General features: G+C 36.5%; 1 protein-coding gene across 21 annotated transcripts in view; it reads left to right on the top strand.

Moving 5' to 3' along the window:
* Trpm3 (transient receptor potential cation channel subfamily M member 3) overlaps positions 1-24306 on the top strand; it is a 788425-nt gene that overhangs the window by 277750 nt on the left and 486369 nt on the right. For 16 of the 21 annotated variants that reach the window (XM_077108674.1, XM_077108672.1, XM_077108671.1 and 13 more), the window contains exon 1: positions 20604-20780. The exons of the other annotated variants lie outside the window; for them this stretch is intronic. In XM_077108674.1, coding sequence (XP_076964789.1) covers positions 20604-20780 — 177 coding nt within the window. Of the gene's footprint in view, positions 1-20603; positions 20781-24306 lie in introns of those variants that run through there. 21 annotated transcript variants of the gene reach the window in all.

The raw sequence follows: 24306 nt of genomic DNA, 5'->3' as shown, positions 1-24306 counted from the left end.
AAAAGAATAAAAGCAGAATCAGTGGTAAAAAGTAGAGTTATATTCATCCCCAAATTAAAAACTAAATGTTCAGGGCTTGCCATTTTGAATTCATAGAGGATGTTTTTGAACATCAAAATTCAGCTTGAACATAAATTACAGAATTTTTTATATTTATTTTAAATACTTAAGATGTTGTCCCAGGATATAATTAGCCCACCCAATAAAATGCTATTTATAAAGATCTCTGAAGCTGACTATGTTGATTATTGTATGAATTAAGTTTTAATATCTTAATACAACTAATTAAATTACTAAAGTTATCAGAGTAAGAATCAAAGCATAATAACATGCTAACAACAGGCTGGCTTCTTCTTTTTATGGTAATTTTAAAATTTTGAATATCAAAGTTAGATGTATCCTGTTCTATGTACTTGATTTGGGTTCTTGTAAGTATAAAAAGGTAAAAACATGATCTAATTTTCTTTGTTTCAACACAGATGAATACATAACAAGTGATCCATACATCAAGGTTCATATCTGGCTACTGGTTATTTTTGAGCATAGAAACTAATTAAATTTGATTAAGATAATGCCCAGTCCAGGCACGTCCCTTTGGAACTCCCAAATACCCTTAGACAGAGCCAGTTGCTTTATTCTTCTGCTAATTATAGCTTGCTTACACTTATATTGTTGTGTATTTATATCATATGTTAATATGCAGTTATTTTCCTATATAAGCACATATATGTTCGGCTGTTAGGTTCTAGATTTGCTCATCTTTACCCTTGCAACTTATCTTAGTGCCTGGCACACAAAAGACAAATTAATAAATAAATGAACTAATGAGTGATTAAAGAAATATGTCAGTTTAGTGCAATCATTGAGGAAGGTTATGTCTCTTAACTTTAAAGATAGTATGACATTAAAATATGTTTAAGCACTCTTCTAAGATGGGATAAATGACCAAACTTGGAGAGGTGTCAGGATTGTCATAAGAAAGGGTAGAATTGGAACAGGTTAGGGGAATGAAGAGGGAAAAGAAGCAGAGTAACTCTATTTTTAAACCCAGTGTTATGTTGTTTAAGGATTTTAAACACTGGAGATATGGTGCCTGGGTCCAAATGACATGTCTACCAGTTTGTAGCTGTTGGCCTTTGGTCTCTTCATCCATGATTTGCTTCATAGAGTCATTTGTGTTGAGACATTCAAGTCTATTGATTGCTTAAGTAAAGGCATTTGATTATCTTATCTTGGAGGCAGGGGATTTGAGAATAGTTTAACATTGTAGATGCCAGGTTTCCAGGCTATGACTCCTCCTTTCTCTGGACCTCTCACTCATGGTCTCAAGAAGATTGGTATAGCATCATTTATCACTTTCTCAAATAACAGCACCCCAAAAGCAGGACATGAGTGGAAGGACAGTAAGTGGCATAGCAAGGCTGCAGGAAAGCCTGGGGTTTCTTCACCTTTCAAGGAGGGAAGATCTTTCCCCCAATCTCCACATCATTTCTTTCCTTTATTGATCAGAACCAACTTTAAAGGAGACTCAGAAACAAACATTTTATTTTTTAGCCTCCCTGAAAGCAAAAGGACATCAAGGCTGAGATGGCATTTGGGTAGCCAGCCAAAAGCATATGTCAGGTTGTTGTAAGAATTATTACTGATTAGCACCATGTCTGGCACAGTGGAAGTGCTTAACAAGCATTAACTCTTTTTATTATTAGCTAGTCTGCAGTGCAGTAAGCACAATAATTCTAAGATAAATTCAAGTTTTCCTTGGAAAAGTAGACCAGTTCTTACCACATAACATTCGTTCATAGATTATTTATAAATTCATACATTACTATAATCACCAATCCTTTTCACACTATCTTTATTGCCATCCTCTCTTTATTCCCATCTCCACTGCTTTTTTTGTGCAAATAACCAAATATGAGAAGCAGTTTGTTCCTATTTTTAGAACTGAAATGTAAACAGTGGTTTTCCTAAAATATTAATTAAGATGTATGGAAATTTTCATTTTAATTATTTTGAATGTAGCCTTAAGAGTTAAAGTTGAATTTTGCCTCAAAGCTTCTTAAGTTATGAAATTTTCATAGTGGGAAACCTCCTGAGATAATACCTCGCCACTCAGCCATTTCTGTGTGGACTCTTTAGCTAACAGGAAAATTCATCTAATACACTCTTTCCATCAACTTAATCTTTGAGGACACTGCTTATTTCAGTTACATTATGAATTATGGTGAGAGAGGCAGCAATTTGGGAAGATAAAATAGCATGTATTCATGGAATCAAGTAAGAATACCACAGTGGTAAACCAAACAAACAAAATGAACAGGAACCTCTAGAGAGGAGAAGGATCAAAACAGTAAAACCCACAACCAAGTTGTTATGCTGGCAATTAAGTGACCTCTTTAAATGCACTAATCACAAACCTTTATGCTCTTCATGTCATTTACCAGCAGAACTTGCAGTCAGTAGCCCTAAGCAATGGTATTTTTGATGTTTGTAAATAGAAAACAAATAATCGCCTTTAAAAATCAATTTTTATATTAGAGTAAGCAGAAATGTACATGATTATTTGGTGTGTTATTAATATACTGGGGGATCAAAGGGCCAAACAGAGACAGAGACTCCCTAGGAAACCTGATGTAATTTCTGCCTTAAATACTAGTTGAAATATTGGGAAAATCCCATTATAGTCCAGACTTATATTTGTTATCATCTGCTTTATTTTTAAAATACCTGTATTGAAATACATTTAATTTGACCATAATTTAAATTCAACTGTTTATAGTGTACAGCTCAATTATTAGAACCACTATTTTTAAATAAATGAGTTGATTTTTTTAAAGGGAAGGAATGCATATAAACTATTAGTTTCTCACTGGAAACTCATGCCAATACTAAAATAATTAACTGAAGGACAAGTTTTTCATGTAAAACTCAAAAAGAAATTAGAAATATTTTTCACATATTTCATGTTCTCTGTGTCCTATGCTCAGGCTTCTGTGTGTGAGCACAGGATCATTTTCAGGTGGGAATGGAAAAGCTCCAGCTGAAATATCTGGGAGCTAGTATAAACAAGGGCAAGAGAGAGAGTAGAGGGGAAGAAGATACCAGGGAGACCTCTGATGTGGACTCAGGTGTGCATGTTTGAGAAAACTGAATTTATTGATAGGCTTCCTATTCATGTTTCCATGATTTCTATTATTTCCTTCCCCAAAGTATCACTTTTTGCTTTTAATTGCAAAATTCCTTCAACATATATTTTAAATTGTTTAAATAGGGCAAAAGTACTCGAAATGTGTCATCCAAGCCTGAAGCTTCCTTTTGGACATTTTGCAGAACTTCTGAACCTTTTGCATAGGAGTCTTGCAGTGGTATCAAAACAAGAAACTCATGAGAATCAAAGGTCAAAGTCACGGGCTTTTCCATTTGGAAAATTAAAGAGAAATCATAGAAGGGCTACCTTTTTACAAGGAAACAGATTAAGATAATTGGAATTGCTCAGACAATTTACCAGAATGATATTGGCACAATTGCCAGATATATTGTCCATAATCCTGCTAATGGATCTTCAAAATTCTGTATCTTCAGAACTAATTTATTCATGTTATTCTTATGCTCAGACAAGCTTGTCTTAAGTATTTACGGAAGTACTTAAGTTAATCTGTTCACTTGATATTTATTAGACAATTTGATTTTTATTTGATGTTCTTTCTACAAGAGGAAAAGCTACATCAAAAGTAATAGATTTTTGCCTTAGTATAAGGTCATGAAAATGCTGGCATTTATTCTTTATTTCCTTGAAGAAGTATCTTTTTCTTCTTTGTCTCTTCTATGTGAATTTCAATTTCAATACTTTTAAAAAAATAGTTTTAAGGAAAAGCCACAACATAAAAACAATTTTTGCATTACCAAGCACACACTTGAAGTATTAGGTTGATCTCCACTCTAAAAGAAGATTATACCCCTGGGTCTACATAGGTTAAGGAAAAATTTGGTTTCCATGAGTGAAAAATGAAGAATTGGTATTTTTTTTTTTTTTTACAATCAACAGGTTTTATTTCCTTCCTCTAGTATTGCCCATTCAAGCCCATTTCTACACAGACACTAAAGTCATTTTCTTTGAAAGCTTTCTTCTTTTTCTTTCTTTTCCTTGTGATTCTGGGTGTCAAACCTCAGGTCTCCCACATTGTTAGGCAAGAGTGCTATCACTGACCTACTCTCCCAGTCTTAAGGTCATTTTCAAACACAGTTCTGATCACATTCAAGTGCCACAATTAAAAACCTCTATGAATCTCTACCCCACTATGAATCAGCCTCCTTATGTCAGAGAAAACATTCAGCATTTGGTTTTTGGGGATTAGCTAACTAGCATTATCTTCTCCAACACCATCCATTTACCTGCAAATACCATGATTTTATTCTCTTTTATTGCTGAGTAAAATTCTATTGTGAGGCAGATAGGGAGGGGAAGTAAGGGAGGAATAGATGAACTCTAGATAGGGCAGAAGGGTGGGAGGGGTAGGAAGGGGGCAGGGGGTTAGCAAAGATGGTGGAATGTGATAGACATCATTATCCAAAGTACATGTATGAAGACACGAATTGGTGTCAACATACTTTATATACAAACAGAGATGAAAAATCGTGCTGTATATGTGTAATAAGAATTGTAATGCATTCTGCTGTCATTTATTTAAAAAAATCAATAAAAAATAAAAATAAAAACCTCTATGACTCCCTCACCTTTCACTCTATTCACTATTATGATACAGTTCAAACATCTTAGCAACCATTATTACCCATTTCATCCTATACTTTTGGTATAAAAAACAAAACAAACAAATAATAACAACAACAAAAGAAACACTTCTTGTGTTCAGAATATATATGGGCCCTGTTTCTTTCTTACTTTTTTCCAGTATTATTCTACTGTCTCCCATTTCTATGGATGAATTTGCTAATTCCTTGTGTTTCCAGAAGCAACACAGAAATTCCATCTACCCAGCATTCCTATTTCTATGCTTTCCTCATCTCTGTACATCTTTCCATCTGTACCTGGATTCAGGAGCACAAGTAAAAGCAGCAACCTGGTTCCTGTTCTTTAATGGAGAGTTGAACTTCCTTAGAATGCTCTTCAGAAACATTACATTTGTTGAAACTCCTTAGTGGGAAGCTAAGATATGCAGATGGAAAGAACTGATTGGAAAATAATTTGTGTTGGCAAGTAAAAATCCTCAGAAGTAGGTTTCCATTTCCCAATGGCCTTAACCCTTACTTGAGTAGAATAGCTGGTTACCTGTGGAGTTTTGCTTTATCTGATGGAGTGTCCATGTTTGATGGCAGAGTTGAATGACTTGAAGCAAGAGAGAACAGGCGGAGCCTCACAATCTTCCATTGTTGCCCACAAATCTGTCACTCATTCTCTCCTCCAGATTCCTTTAAAGGAATTGACCTTCTTGAGCTACTAGCTAAAGACTTTGTTTTCAGCTTCTCTAGAGGGCTTATTGTCCTGCCAAGTCTTGTCTATGTACAGTTCTTATCTCCTCAGTTAGTTTGCCCGTGTGTTCCATCTTTGCATGCACTATGGATTAATCTCACGTGTATCCCCAGCACTCAGCACAGTACTCCACATACAGCAGACATTCAAATGAAGCTGACAAGACTAAAAATTTGGCTGGCTTGTCCAATCAATGCAAATTTAATCACATTTAAATTGTATCTTTATAAATTTTCTACAATCTTAAATTTATGGTCACCCTGCAAGGGTAGCATCAGATAAATTCTATTCCTAGAGAAATGTATTTATCTAATTCCTCAGCAATTAATAATGTTTGTATTATATGCTCATAAGACTGAAAATGTAATTCTTTTTCATTCTGCTGAGAAAAATAAAGCAGATTATAATTTGCTGGTGTTTTCCTTTTGCCCAAAGATAAGCATATGCTCATGGGTATCTGCCGCAGATGTTTCACAGTATAAATTTCCATAACATTGCCAAACCCTCCCTTCTTAAATCTGTAGGATTCCACGATGCTTTAGGTGAGTTTAGCCTGTTAGGCTGTCCTATTCCATGGATTCTGTATTACATTATTAGGCAATATTCACTTTCTACTCTATATTGCTAATGCTGAAAATAAATGCTTTATTTGTGGAACACTAGAAATGGTTAGAAAGAATCTATACCTCAGTGGATTGGTTTTAAGATATAAAATGTTACTCTGCTAAGAACTCAACAGAGCATGAACATCACTCTTATTTTGTACTATTATCCCAAGATGCAGATTAGCAAGGTAGCCTGACAGAGTGTTCATACTGTTGTTCATTGGTACAAACTAGAGAATTGTGTTGTCCTGTTCTATTCCACTCTGTCATTGTGTCTTTATGGCTTCTGCTTCTCACTTTCCTATCCATTCCACCAAAATAATTGGAAAAATCAGATGACAGGGTTTACATAAAGGGAAGTCAAAATAAAGGGGACTAGGGAGCTAAAGGGTGACTGAGAATGAGTGATTCAGTGTGTGGGCAAGATGCCAACAAAAAATGACATTACATCAGTTCCTGCCTAAGATCCAAATAAACACTTGGTTTCAAGTGAATTCTTGAGAAGGAATGAACATAATTCAAGCATACTGAAAATTATCATAATTGATGACCCCCAATTTTTAGATTTAGGTAGGGATGTCCTTGTAAGGTTTTGTATTAAGAGTTCCTCTTATTGGCTTTCTTATTCATCTGACAGCCTTTTATGCATCTTTCCTGTTGGAAGGGGTTAGTGAATTTTCAAATCGTATTTGTCTCCAACTGCTTGGCAACCAGTTTGATAGCTCTAGAAACATAAGTTCTCTATTTTCTGGCTACTAGTCCACAGAGCTTAGTTCAAGATATTGGCTCTGATCTTGAAATCTCCAGTAGCTTAGATTCTGGCAAACTCAAAAATTAATGTTTCATTTATTCAGTAGCAGGCCAGTAGGCTAGCACTCAATTCACTTATTGCTTTTGCCAGCCAGTTTTGTGGCAGAGATCACTGCAGTATTGAATGATGCAAAACTGAATCTGAGACTGAGAAAAAAGGAATTTCAAGGCATATGACTTCTTTGATTAATGAAGATTGTGTTTACAAGAAAGACATTTCTTATGATAATATTTAAAAATACGAAGCAATTGATATAGATAATATGATAGAAAAAATGCTCACCATCTCTAGCAGTCAGAGAAATGCAAATCAAAACCACCCTAAGATACCATCTCACTCCAGTAAGATTGGCAGCCATTATGAAGTCGAACAATAACAAGTGCTGGCGAGGATGTGGGGAAAAGGGTACTCTTGTACATTGCTGGTGGGACTGCAAAATGGTGAGGCCAATATGGAAAGCAGTATGGAGATTCCTGGGAAACCTGGGAATGGAACCACCATTTGACCCAGCTATTGCCCTTCTCGGACTATTCCCTGAAGACCTCAAAAGAGCGTACTACAGGGATACTGCCACATCGATGTTCATAGCAGCACAATTCACAATAGCTAGACTGTGGAACCAACCCCTATGCCCCTCAATAGATGAATGGATAAAAAAAATGTGGCATTTATACACAATGGAGTACTACGCAGCACTAAGAAATGACAAAATCATGGAATTTGCAGGGAAATGGATGGCACTAGAGCAGATTATGCTAAGTGAAGCTAGCCAATCCCTAAAAATCAAATGCCAAATGTCTTCTTTGATATAATGAGAGCAACCAAGAACAGAGCAGGGAGGAAGAGCAGGAGGAAAAGATTAACATTAAGCAGAGTCATGAAGTGGGAGGGAAAGGGAGAGAAAAGGGAAATTGCTTGGAAATGAAAGGAGACCCTCATTGTTATGCAAAATTACATATAAGAGTTTGTGAGGGGAATGGGAAAAAAATAAGAAGAGAAATGAATTACAGTAGATGGGGTAGAGAGAGAAGATGGGAGGGGAGGGGAGGGGGGATAGTAGAGGATAGGAAAGGTAGCAGAATACAACAGTTACTATTATGGTATTATGTAAAAATGTGGATGTGTAACCGATGTGATTCTGAAATCTTTGTAATGTTTTGAATAAAAAATAAAAAAAAAATAATATGATAGATCTGAAGATCCTTGCTTTCACAATAGTTATCTAGAAAATTTTATCACATCTTTTTGATGGCCCTATAATAAAGAAGATCCTAGTTTGGTTAAGTATCAGCCAGGAAATTTTAGTTAATATTTAAAATACAATTGGAGATGAAGAGATATATGCATACACACATATATGCATGTAGACTTTTACAGATAGTAGGGAAAATAATGAGATCAGTGAGGAGGAGAATGGAGCAGAGATGGTGTTCAGAGTAGCTGACAGACCATAGAACAACTCTTAAGAACATATAAAGGTGAGTGGCTCTCCGAGCTTGAGTGGAGGATAGCATTTCTTTAATACAACATCTATGTTGCATGGAACAAAGAAAATGGCCACTAAATCAAATGTAAAAAAATGTTAAAACTTTCTTAAAATATGAAGAAAAATAAAAAGTTAAAAGATAAGTGCAAAACACAAAAACTCTGGTCACTCACTTGACAATGGATTAATATCCTTAGTTTAAGAAAAGATCTTTTGAATTGATAAGAAAAATAAAATTCTAATAGAAAAAAAGGCAATTTCCTATAAGAATTATAAGTGGTTGTAGGAAAAATGGATCTTTACAAGTAATCAAATAAGTGGACATACATTTCTTCTTCCGTGATCAGCTTGACCATAAACTCAGTGCTATGACCAATCTTATCAATGATTCATTAGTAACATTTTTATACAATGCCAAAAAGCATGTGAAATTCTCCATTCTGAACAGCAACATGAAAATGTCAAGATCCTAGAAAGATATTCATGATTTATGAACTAACCATTCTTCATCCTAAATTGTATCTTAAGGAAATAATCAGAAATGTGCACAAAATATATGACCAAAATATTCATGATAGCAATATTTGTAACGTTAAAAGTGGAAATAAGCTGATTATATTCCACTCAGTAGGTAACAACAGAATCCTGTAAACCATTATATTTTTTAACATGATACCTATAATACTTGATAAAATTTCCAAAAATCATGTTCATAGTTATGGATGAGTAATAGAATTGTAGGTTGTATTCATCTGCTTTCTGTTACTGATAATAATCTCATAAATTGAAAAGGTTTATTTTGGCACACTCCTGGAGGTTTCAGTCCATGACCTTTTGGTCCTGTATGCTTGGTGACCTCTGGTGGCACATCATGGTGAGAGCTCACGGCAGAGCAAAGCTTCTTACCTCATGGCCAGGACAAAAGAGAAAGGAGGGATATCTGGTTATGCTCTCTCTTTCAAGGGCAATCCCTCCCTCCATAATGACCTAAAGAACTCCCACTGGGCACCATCTCTTTAAGGTCTCACTACTTCCCAATAGAGCAACTCTAAGGAACAATCCATTTAAACATGGGCCTTTAGAAAACATTCCAGTTCCAAATTATAGCATAGGTAACTTTTTCATAATGAAACATTTTTCATAATGAAATTTTGTTTCATTATAATAATCATAAAGGACTAAATATATTTTCTCTATCATATATAAAAATTCACCCATTTTGAGTGTCTAGTTGGAATTCCAGTGATGATCCATAGTTGAGTGCCCCTGACTTCAAGATGTAGAGTATTTCCATGATCCTGAAAAGGTTTCTCATGTTGCTTTGTGGTTAGTTCAATCCCCTAAGCAATCCCTGGCAGCCAGCATTCTGCTTCTTATCGTTCTTGGCTTGTCTTTTCTAGAATTTCATGATTTTGAGATATATCCATATTACTGTAAGGGCCAATATTTTCTTCTAAAGATTATATTTCGAAAAACTACTCAGGACATGGCTCACTGTAATTATTAACCTTAGAGTGAAGAGGCCATGAAGCCTAATGGAAAGAACAGCAATATTGCACTGGAATTGGAGAAGTCACCTGTATTCTCTCTTTCTCAGTTTGCTCATCTGTAGAATGACGACAATAGTGACATACCTTTCTCATCTCTCAGCATCGTTATGGGCAATGAATCAGAACATGCTTCTTAAGCCACTCTGTGAGGCAGGCATCCGCTTCAATTCTGCTTTTGTTTTGTGAGTCTGATTGCTGAAGTAGGTCACTGTTCCTCTAAACTTCAAAATAATATTTATGCAAAATAGAGAGTCATCTTCATAAGGACTTAGTCTAATGTCAAGTCCTTCATGAATTGTCATTAGGGGACATGTTTAAGAATGTGCCAGATGGTTATGAGTAGAAAATGGCTGATTTCCTTAGCATGAGTTATTTTCAGTTTCAAATTCTGATATCTATTTCTCTCTTTTCTTATTTTGATTTTATTTTTTTAAATCCCTCTGTGTTTAGAGCTTAGTCTCTACTTAACAGGTTAGAGGCTGAGAACCATCTCTTCTTGTTATTTTTTTTTATTTCTAAATAAGGGGTTCTTAGATGTCTTAAAACTGTGGAGTTAAGACTTGAGGAAGAAAAAGGGCTCTGAAGAATTGATATGTTTTTTTCTTCTTTTTTTATTGGTTGTTCAAAACATTACAAAGCTCTTGACATATCATATTTCATACATTAGATTCAAGTGGGTTATGAACTCCCATTTTTACCCCAAATACAGATTGCAGAATCACATCGGTTACACATCCACATTTTTACATAATGATGTATTAGTAACTGTTGTATTCTGCTACCTTTCCTATTGATATGGTTTTGAAAGCAGCCTGTAGATAAGCACCAGGCTTACCTCTAAAGGACCTAAGAGAGATGCTTTTAACAAACTTGTCTGGTTCCTTCATTCTTCTCTTATTCTTTCTATGGTCAACAAATTCAGCTATCATCAAAACAACCAGAAATAACAAATGCTGGCAAGGATGTGAAGAAAAGGAACCCTTATACACTGTTGGTGGGGATGTGAATTAGTACAGCCATTATGGAAAATAGTATGAAAATTTCTCAAAAAACTAAAAATAGGACTACCATAAGATTCTTCAATTCCATTATTAACCCCAAAGAGATGAGATCGTTACATCAATGTTTGCACTCCCATCTCTTTTGAAGCACTATTCACAATAGCCAAAACATGGAGTCAACTGAAATGTCCTTCAGTGAATGAATGGATAAAGAAAATGTGGTCAATTTATACACAAATGCCACATGTTTTCATTCATTTGAGGAAAACACTAAGTCAACCTTGTAGAAGACCAAAGGGAATATGGATCACTAGAGACTAGGAAGGGTAAGCAGGAAGGAGAACAGAAAGGAATTCAATAGAGGCACAAAAGATACAAAGTAGAAGAATCAGTCCTGGTTCTTCTTTAGCATAGCAGGGTAATTATTGGCAAAACAACCTGTGATATATCACAAAATGAATAGAAAAGAATAGTAAGAAATTCTCAATACATAACATAACAGTTAAACAGGTACAAATTCATATTATTCTTATTTGATGACTATGATATGTACATATTCCTATATGTACTGAGTTGTAATGTACTCCAAGAACAGTATACATTTTAATAATAATAATAATAATAATAATAATAATAATAATAAATTTTGTTAGCTCTTACCATGTTCAGATACTCTGCTGGGATCTGAGATGCAGTTTGACAACTGCTCTATAGAAATTATATTCAAGTTGGAGATGGAGAGCAAAAAATAAGTTAACCAACCAATTACATGCTTGCAAATACTGAAAGTGTAAAAAGAATCCAAAGAAAGAGCTGCAGTGAGTGAGAAAGAACTCTCAAGGGAGATTATACTCAGGTTGAGTTCTAATGCTTAAATAGCAATGGATCTTCCAAAAAGCTGGAAGAAGGAACATGAGGAGCTGAGGGAACAGCGAGTGTGAAGGTCCTGTGAGAGGAAACACAGAGACTAAAATAAATGGCTGAAGCATGATGAGTAGAGGGGAAGGTGCAGAGTAGAGGCAGGAAAGATGGACAGGATCAAGGAAGTCACAACACTGAAAACCAAGAGGAAGAGTCTGGATTTTCTAACTTTATGAAGAACACTTGATCTGCTTTAATCCCGGGTATTTTCATAAAATTGAATTGATCATTTTTTTTTTTCATCTGATCTGTAGCCAGCAGTCCACTTGAAAAGAATTTAATTAAGGTTCAAGAAAAACTCATACATTATAGTTTTACCTATTCTTCACTAAAACAATCATTAGTCAAGGTGTTTTCCTTGGGATAATGTTCTGTAACAGAACATTACAGTGGAAGAGCCTTTGGTCCTGTGTTCTCTAACAGAACATTATCATTCTTTCTCTATAATCATGTCTCTACTTTCTTATTGAGGAAACCTCCAGGGCAGGTTGGGGGAAACTTCCAGGCCAATGCATGTTCTATTTAGACTCAGCAGTCTGAACCTGATTTATTAACTAATTTAGAAGCTATTATAATCAAATTCTTCTTTGGCATCTTCATTTTCTAACTTGCTAGCTTCAAGTTGGAAGTAGAGTTTTCAAAATGTTTTGTTGTTTTTTTTTCCTCCCCAAATACTTAGTTTATTTCATATGAAGGTCAAGTAAACTTGAATAGTTGTCATACTTTTAATTATATGATTGTAAGACCTGTGCTTTTTACTTACTAAAGCAGGTATCAAGTTTTTCAGCTGAGTACATCTTTTGTGCGATTGAAGCTACTTGTTGTCATAAAAATGATCAAGAATGTTATACCTCATTAGACTACCTGGAACTAATTCAATTGACTTAAAATAAGTTTTTTTTTATTTATACATTATGAAACTTTATATACTATGTGAAGTATTTATATTGGAATTCACCCCCATTGCTCTGAAACTTACTGTGTAAACTTAAGAACCTAACCTTTATATGCGTCAGTTTCCTCATCTAAAAAATGTATGTGAGGATCAAAGTTGGACACTAATAAGAATTGGATGAGCTCAAATATATGTAGATGAATATACAGACATATATAAACCTGTATGTATAGATGTATATCTGTAATATGAATTCCCCCTACCACATGAGTTTAGAGACATTTTCCATTTAGTAGATACTGTGTTATAGGTGAGGTGTTATTTATCGGGCATAACAAATGAGTGTGGACAATCATCGCCCCAGCAGAGTGATCAGCCAGATGGAACTAGGAGGTAGGGAAGGGATATGGAAGTCAGCAGTAAAAAACAAAAGAAAGCCAGAGCCATCAGAAGAGCCTTTGGTCTTGTGTTCTGCAGAATTCTGGCATTAAAGTTAGGTGCATAGAGTTGCTTTTTCTCTTTTCAGGTTTGTCAGATCAAATACTAGCTTCTTTTGGGGAGGCCACAAGAAACTTGCATAAATCTTTGCTTTTTAAATTAGTAGCAACGTGCTATATTCAGTAAAAGGACAGGTTATAGAATCAAAACTGGATTCAAGTTGCCTGACCAGCCATGTGAACTTCTGCAAGATTTCTTAACCTCTCTGAGACTATTTTCTTGTTTGTAATATAACATATAATAATGCAACAAACTACATTAGTGTGTTAGGAGAGGTAAATGAGGTGTACACTTAGAAGAATTAGCACAGTGTGTAGCACATACTAGTGCTCCAAAAGATTAGCTATCATCTCTAACATTTTCATAATCAGCCACTATCAATTTTAAGGATGAGGACTCCTAAAAGTTATATTAATTGCCCAGTGACATAATATGGATACAAACCCAGTTCTTCCTGACTTCAAAATCCATGTGGTTTTTTAATTGACTTGATGGCTCTTCATGAGAAAAATGAAACAAAAACTGGACAACTGTAATCTCTGCCACTGTTATTAATAAAATGGAAGGCTTATGGTTGTTAAAAATATGATAACAGAATAAACATTAACGAATAAATTTTTTTTCTGGAAGCATGACAAAAGTAGATAGCAAGTCAAATTTTCATTAGCTTTCTCATTAAAATGCTCTACCAAGCAGAGTACTGCTTTGAGGCTTTTCCAGATCACAGTATGTCTCTGTTTCCCAGGTGAGCAGACCTTATGGTCCAAATCAGTGCCGGCCATTAACATCAGAAACCCGGATACATGAGGCAAGGGGTGGCTGAGCCAGACTCTCAGTTCATTGGTGGGAGTCAGAGGCCATTCCTGAAGATATACATGAATTTTGAGCTTGAATTTGTGTCTTATTTCTACATCCATTAGCCAAAAGAATCTATCTGAAGCTTCAGTGTTAACAATAAAAATGCTGAATGCCCCTCCAATTCACACAGTTTATTTAAAACAATAATTGGAATTCACTGATTCAATCTTCCCTCCCAAAACACATTAATTCATGAGTTCTTTACCAAGTTGGTCAGATTATGAAATTTTCATAATGAAAATTTTACTTAAATTCTGCTTGTAGGGGTTTGTATGTTTGTGTACACATGTGTCTGTGCTGCAGATGTCTGGATTTAGATTAGAGAGATAACATTTATAATAATAGCATTGCAAATAGAAAGAGACTGTGAATATTTAGTGGTTAAAAACAAGCACCTCAAATTCTTATATTTTTAACAAGCCTCCATGAACTCAGTAAAATGTCAGAATCATACCAAAGGGGGGAAAAATCCCCTTTGTGAATGGAAGTAATAGGATTTCAAACCTGAATAAGGATGTATTTTAGCTCTAGACCTTTGAATATCTGTTATACATTGTGTGTGTGTGTGCATGCATATGTGCATAGGATTTTTATTTTTGCTGAGACAGAAGCTGCTTCTATAACTTTGTTTTCCAAAGTGAAGCATTTTATATATTAACGTTTATATTTTATTAGTAGTTGTATGATCCACTTTTAGATGCACAGAGGAAGGCTGTAAGGAAACTCAGGTGTGACTTCCTCCTGTGTCCTCTGCAGCTGCTCCTTTTATTGGAAGAAACAAAAGGAGCAATGAAGGTGTTTTGTTTTATTTATTTTTAAATGGTCTTACTTTCCAAAGAGAAGTCTCTTTGACATATATTAAGCTTATCATCTTCTTGAATGCTATTACTTTTCTTTTCTTAAAGCAATAGCTGTGTGATTTCAGCTTAAAAAATCAAATTAATAATATTTTTTGAGTTTTTGCCACATGTAGACCTCTTTTAAAGCCTCTAAGAATATTGGCTGATTAATTTCACAATATTCCTTTGAGAGACAGAGAATTATTATTCCCAATTTGCAGACGAAGAAACCAAAACACAGTAAGAATAAATAATTTTCCCAAGCTTCATGTAAATGTTAAATCCAGGGTCCAAGTTCAGGCCATTGGGTGTAGAGCTGATGCTCTTAAGCACTGTGTCAAATTAACTGCTAGCAGTCAGTGAAAGAGATAACAATAATTACATTTATATGTATTTTTCACTTCATCAATTCTGTGCTAATTGCTTTTAATCTCAAAAATCTTGTGGTGGAAACTGTTTTGGGCACTTTTTTTTTTTTTTTTTTTTACAGTGGAAAAACTAATTTTCTAAGTGTTTATGTATCTGGCCCAGAGCTACAAAGCATGCACAAGATAGGGCTTAGGTTTGACCTGAGCCTGTCTGACCTTCAGCTATCAGATAAACATAAGGAGGATGAAACACAGATAGTCCAATCCTGCTGTTTCCTGTTTCAAGCATGGGCTTCACTTAGCCCATCACCACCCACCACCACTTCCCATAAAAGTCTATGTTGAGTAAACAAATTTATTCATAAAAATTTTTTTTAAAAGATGCTAAATTATTAGTGAGTCTCCTCTCAAAACTCTCCAAGAGAACTTTGAGAAGTAATAAGAAGGATTTAAGAGGGTTGAGTAATGAACTATATTTAAAGTATCCCTATAACTAATATTGAATATGATCCTAAAGAAAGATTAATGGTCCAAGATGTCCACTGTGGAGAATAGGAGGTTGAACAGAGATTGTTAACAGCATTTTTATAATACTTGAGGATCTTGTTCTCTGGAAGAAAACTTGACTTGGAAGTTTCAGGGAGGCACATTTCATCCGAGCCTTCTGTTAACTATAGCTGTTCAACTATAGTTAATGAATTGCCCCCCAAACTCACCAGAGGGTGGACAGCACTCAGTGAATCTGGGTGAGGTATCCCAATATTGAGAAGAAAACTGGAATAGAAGACCATTCTAATTCTGAGGTGTTTTCACATTTTATATGAAATAAATGCTTCTAGGCGAGTGTGGTGGTTCACGCTTATAATCCCAATAACTTGCAAGATGGAGGCAGGAAGACTGAAAGTTTGAGGCCAGCCTCAGCAGCTTAGCTGGGGCTCTGTCTCAAAATAAAAAATAAAAAGGACTGGAGATGGAGCTCCAGTGGTAAAGCACCCCTGTGTTCAATCCTTAGTGCATAAAAGAAAGAGTGTGAGTCATTTATTTTAATATATTTTAATATAATTCAGAATCTATTATCATAAAAATTACCAAAAGGAGAAATATATGTTAAGTGGAGGGAAAAAAATATTTAATCTCTTTAAAGAACATATACTTGGAAATAACTAAGAACTATTCTAAGTACCAAGGACTCTATAAAGAAATTCATATTTTTGAGAATATTGAATTATTAAAAAATTCCTAAAAATGTTACAGTTCTACTTGAATGCAGTTCACTAGAAGAAATGAGAAAAACATGCTGTTTAGAGAAAAATTATGAGTTGCCAGAAGGTCCACAGGTAGTTTTTTGACAAAAATATCGAACTATCAGAACATGGTAAAGTTGACACTGAGGTCAACTGTAAAGCAAACAGGAAGTTAATATTAAGACTGGAAAATGTGGAGGCAGATGAAGTTCTCTACAAAAGCTTGACTGGTTCCCAGTCTTTTTCTTGGATGCTTGAACATCTGCACCATATAAACCACATTCATATAGTAGAGCCTTGGAAATGCATGCTCAATTAAAGTGCAGATACCCAAGCATTTCAGTGTTATAAATTATACTGGAGTGTGTGTGTGTGTGTGTGTGTGTGTGTGTGTGTGTGTGTGTGTTTTGCAGAAAACACATATGCATGAGGCTTTTTGAATATGCTGTACTATCTGGTCAGTGTGCCATTTCCATTTTGTTTTCTTAGGTTTTTATCAGCCAAACCCCTTTATATCTAAGGGATAGTAAGATTGAGCAAAGTAGTGTAAGGTATATTAAGGTGCCATGATTTTCCTAAAAAGAGGGAAGGTGGCCATGAAAAGGCATAAAGGTGGTATGTCTGTAACCATAGCTCATTGTCATCACTGAGTCTGAGCTCAAATGTTATTAGGATTCTTGAATTTAGCATCATTTATAAAGGACATAAAAAGGGAAGGTGCTCAGTGTGAAGCGGGCTTAAGGAACATGGGAAGGAATTAGAGTTTGAAGAAACGCAGAATTTGGAGTGCAGAAATTTGATACACCAAATTTGCTGTATTTTTAGGATACTGAAAAGTAATATGATCATGTCAGTTTTAAGCTTGCTGAAATGTTTTCTGCATATTTGTAAACACCACATTCATAAAATGTATGAACCAGTTTTTTGGGTTTGTAAAATGCTAACTTCTGAGGATGGACTTGTACCCCTTTGCTGTTCCTCATCAGACTCCCCTCCAAAATCAGGGACAGCATCATCATTCCCTATGAAAATACCATTAGTCAAAATGGAGGAAAAAAGTTTCTGAAAAACTATTGTAGCGATTTTGCTAACAGTTCTGGCGTAAGTTACCCCAAAGATGGAAGAACAACTTTCTGTCTTGGAATTCATCTTTCTTTGATCTTCACCTCTTTTGCAGTGTAGTCTCCAAATCAATTCCCTGGAGGTTTTGTGCTTCTCTCCTTTAATTGCCATTAGAGAGGGCTGTGAATCCTCCTACTTCCTCACTTCATGTACATCCTAACTATATTCTTGGACCAAAGTGATTCATAAAAATTAAAGAGGCTAGGAGGATCAAAGGCTATGTGATTTCAGAATGGTGCTGTCATTTGTGTGGAGTTCTTCACATATTGGAACATTGAGGGCAGGAGTAGGCAACTGGAGTGCTACAGCCTTTCCTTGGAGCAGACTTCTGGCAACTGCAAAGAAACCACATAAAGGCATTTAATAGCTTAGACTATTAAAGACTGCAGCCTCATAGCCTCACTGAAGGCAGTAGCTTGGGGGCTGATGACTACCACTCTGCAATAAAGCTTAGGAAGTCCCTATGCCTTTATACTCTTTTACTTTCCTCTTTACCCCATTTATAAAACTCATAATAACTAATAGGAAGCATTCAGTTTAATTTCTCTTGCTTGGCTTCATTACCTAATTCTGTAAATATCCATACTTGCACATACTTAATGGGAAATGTCCATGGGTTCCCAACCTCAAATCAGCTCATGCTACTTGGAAGATGATACATGGTACAAAGGACCCTAGAATATGGCAGGCGTTGTTCTAAGTGCTTCATTGATAGGCTTATTCAGTCTTCACAACACTCCTGGGGTGTGGTTTTATGTTTATCTCCATTTTATAAATGAGGACTCCAAAGCTCAGAGGAGGCAAGAAAAAGTGCTCCAGGCCAGGGTCAGTATCAGAGTTTCAGCCACGGAGCCTGACTTCAGAATTCATGCTGTTAACTGCTACATCAATGTCATAGCACAGAGATGATCTGAAGGAAGTGCTGAGCATTATTTCTTCTGTCTTTTAGCTTGATTCTTATATACAGTTGAATTACCAGAAAACTGAGGCAGTGATTTTTTTGCTATGGTACCCTTAATTATAAAAGAAACAGGAGAGAAGGAAAAGCTTGTATTAACTAGCCTAGTAAACTAGTTTCAATCCAGACTCCTGATGTACCAGTTATGTTAGATTTATTACTAATTTCTCTGGACCTCACTTGTTTAACCAGTGAAATAGGGTCATGACAGCAGCATCTGCTTCATAGGGTTGTCATTGATATGAACTTACATAATACATTTAAAGTGCCGAGCACCATGCCTGACACATACATGTTAGCTCTTACTATTTTAAAACTACCTCCAACCCTTTGTGTAAATAGTATGGTGACAGCAAATGAACCAACTGGGTGGATTTCTATTAGAGCATACTGCTTAATAGAAGGTAATAAGGCACATGAATTTTATTTACAAGTCAGTGGTCTGTATTCCACCAATGGACCCACTTTTTTGCAATATTCTTCTTTGATCTGTGACTCAGGAGCATTGTATGGAAGTGGTGTTGTAATGCAGTGCATCAGGTATTTATTACACTCTAGGGTGGATCTATGTTGTCCCCAACCCTGAAATACAGCAGTGATCATATTGCTCAAACCCCTCCCAGTTCTGCCTCGGAATATGAAGGAGTCCTGGAGTGGGGCTTTACCTTTCTCTGCCAGCTAATTGGCAGTGGAAAATCAGTATAGACATAGGAAGGGCTAAGAAGTAGAAAGCATAAGTAAGATAGCAATCCTCTAAGGATATGGAATTCTCCTGGGTGGAGTCTTTTAGTCCACTGTACTGACTGAGGTCTAATGCCTTCCGAAGATGGGTACTCCAAATAGGGGGTGTGACACAAACTCTCCCTGCCCCCAATCCTCCTCTAACTTTCTTTTTCTAAATGAAATTATATGATTTCTGCCTTAAAAAATTGAAAATTTCTCTTTTATTCTCTCACCAAAAGAGCCCTAAAGACTATGCATTCCAATGCAGCTACTCTTTCTCGCAGTCTCCTTAGAAAATGATGGGAGTAGGAATCCCCACTTGAGGAAATTCTGTCTTTTATAAATAGCATCCCACATAACACCTGAAGGGTTAAACTTTTGTTGGTGAGGAAGGGTATCAAGTGGCTTCCCAGGAGGAGATAACCCCCAGTTTAGAAACTGACACTTTTAAAATGTAAGCCAAGTATGCATTAGTTTGCACAGCTTTCTATGAAAGGAATAACTCATTGGCACCAGTGTGTGTGTGTGTGTGTGTGTGTGTGTGTGTGTGAGTTTGATCTGTCTTTGCCGTTCTACCTGTCATCTATATAATGTATGTATCAGAGTGGGGACTGTCAATCACAGTTAATAAAAACCCCAGAACAAAACAGGGGTCCCTTCTACTTTAGATCCATTTTATGATAGCTCTCAATTTAGTATGCCAAATAAATCAAAAGGGAAGCATTTTATCTTATCATTCAGAGGCATCCCTTCTCCTTTCGTGTCCTAGCCCCTCCCCCATGCTTGTCCCCAGCCCCTCAAAGATGCTTTGTGCAAGAAAGTGCAAGTTCCCATTCTGGCTTTATTTTTGTTCCCTTTTGCTCTCTTCCTGGCTCCCCCCACAAACCGAGCGAGCAAAGCAAATGGCCCGGGTTCCCCCCCAACGCCTGACCTGCGTTTGCTGGGAGGAGAGCGGGAGAGGGAGCGTGCATTCCGGAGCAGGCTGCTCTGACTCCGACCACAGGCTGTTTTGTGCAGGCTGTCCCTCTCCTTCAAAACCCTGCATCCCCTCCCCGAAGCAGCAGGCAGTGTGCCTTCATTCAGCCACATTTGGTATGCATGAGCACGGCTGCAGAGAGAGGGGAGGTGGCTTTCTTAAGAAGGTTCAGGGGCTCAGGAAACGCCACTTGACTAGTCTCCCAAGTTCCAGGAAGCCTCTGCCCTAATGGAATTTGCAGGTGTGGAGATGACCATGGGATGCCAGGGCCGTGGGGAACCATTTATTTTCTAGGCGTTGCTCAGGTTTGCAGTTTCTTGATTTCCCGGTGGAATTTGGAAGGGGTCATGAATCAAACTGATGCTTCTCGACCCCTAAACTGGACCATCCGGAAGCTGTGCCACGCAGCCTTTCTCCCATCTGTAAGACTCCTTAAGGTACTGTAACTTGCTGCTTTGAATGGCTCTTATTGTGTTTTTCAGGTCTAAATATCCAACTTCGCACTTGGGCTGGGATGCACGTTTTGGGGAGTGCAAATGCATGCAGTACTGGCTCTGTTGCCCATGGCTGGAGAGAGAGTCTCTGCACCCTTCACTGCCCCCACCCCTGCCTGGGAGGATGGTGTGAGCCACACTTGAGAAGGAGATTATGGTCTCAGAGAATGGGCTACCTGAGTGCTCCCCCCACCTCTGTTAACCATCCCTAAAACAGAATTAATTAACTTCTTTGGGAGGGTGGGAACAGGAGTGGGCGTGAAATCTCTTACTCCCCTTGTGTTTGGCTCCTGGGCTTTTTTTTTTTTTTTCCCTCCCTGGGGAAGCCCTTCGACCTACTTTTCCTTAAATGGAACCAGGGAGAACAAAGGATTCTCCTCATTATTTTAAAAGCCCTGTTGTTAGGTGGTCAATCAGGTAAAGACAAAGAAAGAATGTACATTATCAGATGGTGATTTTTTGGTGCCCCTGTGTTTTAAAAAAGCATGATAATTTGTTTCCTGGAGTGAAGTCAGTAGTGGGAAAGTATTGTTCAACACATATTGAACGCAGCTCTCTCTAGCTCTGAGTCACACAAAAGATCCCCGCTACACCTGAGCTAGAATTGCCACCTTGTGTCTGTATTCTTCTCTTTCTAGAAGCACATGTATTAAAGATATGAAAAAGTCCACACAACTCCATAATAATCCACCTTCATCATCAGCTTTATAGGGAAAGAAATACAATTAAAATATAAAGACACAGAAAAGAAATAGTCTTGCCTAGAAAAGAGAATGTGGTAACACTTATTTGGGAAAAGTAGTATTTCTGAAGGCTCTGCCTAGGTCAAGTTTAAAAGTTCTTAATTCTCTTTTCCATTTCATAGATGATCTTTTGATATAATTTCCACTGGGCATTGAACAAATCAGCTAAAATGGAGAATTAATGAATTAACCCTGAATAAATCATACTTATAGATTGTTTTTCTGAGACTGTGTTCTGAATAGGTTAAGTTTAACAATCAATTTCATACAGCTAAGTGGCTCCTCTCCATAGTGTTAGCCATTGTCTGAGTTTCCCTGACCCCGTTAAACACAAACTGGTATTAACTTCCACAAGGGCTGTCCCCAAGTGCTCTTCAACCCCCCATCTTAAGGTTGTCATAGAGATGGTTTGCTTTCCAAAGGGAATATTTGGGGAGACAAGCAGGTTTGAGCTCAGAGAGAGAGGAAGAGAGGCTTCCTAGGATATGTGTGCTTTTGCTATATTGGAACGACACGTGTGATAGGGCGTGAAAGAGAATGAGGCCAGAGAGTTCACAAATGAATGTAAATTCTCCTCCAGAATTACTAGTGAATCAAGAATCTGGGGCAAAGAATGTTTTGGCAAATCTAAGTATTTCCATGTACAATGAGAAAAAATTTGTTTTTCTGTTAAAGTCATCTGTTGGCTTTACCCCAAAAGAATGCTTTACTCTTCTTAAAGATTATGTGTGTACATTATTAATGAACATTCAATGTTATTAATTAATACTGTAGTTTTTAAATGGAAAATATTATTGATTTACTGGTCACAAAATCAGCAAAGAAATGCCTCCTTGAGGTGGGGTTGTGTATTTTTAAGAGTTATCATCTTTTTAAATCTGAAGTCTGTACTATATCCCAAGGGCTGTTGTGGGTGCTTTTGTTGTCATGCAGCTCCATCCTGTCACCATTTACTAACTTGGTGCTTGACAACAGTTCATCTAACAAAGTGCATTAGTGAGTATTCCTCCAATCCTTTCAATATCTTGAAAGACAGGATGCGTTTTCCTGGGAACTTTCCAAATGACATTTGCATTTTTGAAAGATCATAGCTACCCTATGAGATTTTAGATAGCACATTTCAAACTCTTAAAGAAAATAAAGTGCTACCAGGTTTTCTCAGCAATGCTTAGAAAGCAATGAAATCTACTCATGTATATGAGCAATTGTATTATCCCCATAAATATGAATGCTATGTGTTTTTCCCCCTTTGGATTGGTGCTACTCTGTCTTTGCTTAGGCAGTGCCAGTGTATTCTTGCACTGTTTTTTTTTTTTTTTATTGTTCAAGTGAAATGGAAGTTCATGAGTAATAATTCGCATCTTTGTGTAAATGTTCTTCCTGGCTTAGTCTTTAGATTAAATATTTAATAGCAGTTATTCTTACTATTCCTTCCTTAATTTTTGCTTCCTAACTTTCTCCTCTCTCAGACTCTTACTCCCCCTCTCCCATACCACCGCCATGTTATTTTCATGGATGGATTCTCTGGCATCAAGAACTTTATCAAAATACTTGACTAAGAAAGCTAGTTTTCCTATTCAACAGGTAATTTTCGTTCCTCTTCCAAGCTCTGTTCTGATGTGATATGCCCTCTCCAGTGCCCTGACTTGTCAGTAAATGCAGTGTAGGGCATGATGGTCTGATTAGATTTAGCTAAACGCAGACCATTCACCATTTCTGACAGACTGGGTTCAAGCCAATTTCCCTTCTCATCCTTTCCTTGAAAGTGCATGGTTCTTTGCTAACTTACTTTGGTACCATATTAATATTTAGAAATGGCTTCATAATGCTATTTCCTGTATTTCCCATTTCCTAATGGAAATAAGATACTAAAGAATCAGGAAAGGAAGGCCAGCCTCTGAAATATGAATTAGACACAATAAGTGTTAGAATACACTTATTATTTCTTCTGAAAACAATAAATTTGTTGTTTTGTCCATCTCAGAGCAAATTTTAAATGAGCCAACCAACTTGCATTTTGAATTTGGGACTTTATTTGGAAATAACACTTGAAAATGAATTTCTGGACAGATACATGGTAATGATGGCCAAAAGACAGAGCCAGTTTTCAAACGGATAAATTTCCAATGGGACCTTTCCAAGCTGATTCTCCTCTGTTATCATTTGCTTCATTCTTTTGTGTTTCAAGATTTTATCTTACCATTAATCACACACAAAAAAGTCAAGTTTGTTTCAGTGACAGAATGTTCTTAGCATATTTCATATTCATTATCAGGTCTGTCTCTGCCATTGTTTTATTTGGGAGATTTTATTTTGGTAACTCATGTTGAATTTGGAGATTATTTTTAGGGCAGAGAGCTTTCTTAGTATTGAAGTCTTGGCAGACTTTCTGAAGGAAAGGCTCCTAGAAAAAGGGTTGCTTTGGGGGAAAGGGAAGTTCCATATTTGTAAGATTTTGGATGGGCACATTTAAGTCACTTTGTTAATAAACACCAGATGATCAGTAGTGTGTTAAGTTTCTCAGTGTTTTAAAATTGTCTGATTTGAGCAATGTCATCAATCAATAAATTAGACTTTAGAAAGTAGGCCTAAATACTGGGTCCTAATTCATGGTATTCCTAACCAGCTGTGACCTTGGGCCAATTAAATAGTCTCTCTGTAACTTGGGATCCTCTATAAAGTAAAGGGTTTGGATCTTGACTTAGATCCAGAAGTGTGATTCCCTT

This window comes from Callospermophilus lateralis, chromosome 2, assembly GCF_048772815.1.
Source record: "Callospermophilus lateralis isolate mCalLat2 chromosome 2, mCalLat2.hap1, whole genome shotgun sequence".
Classification (NCBI taxonomy): Eukaryota; Metazoa; Chordata; class Mammalia; order Rodentia; family Sciuridae; genus Callospermophilus; species Callospermophilus lateralis.
Note: the sequence above shows the minus strand (reverse complement) of the source record. Positions and strands in the feature narration are given on the sequence as shown.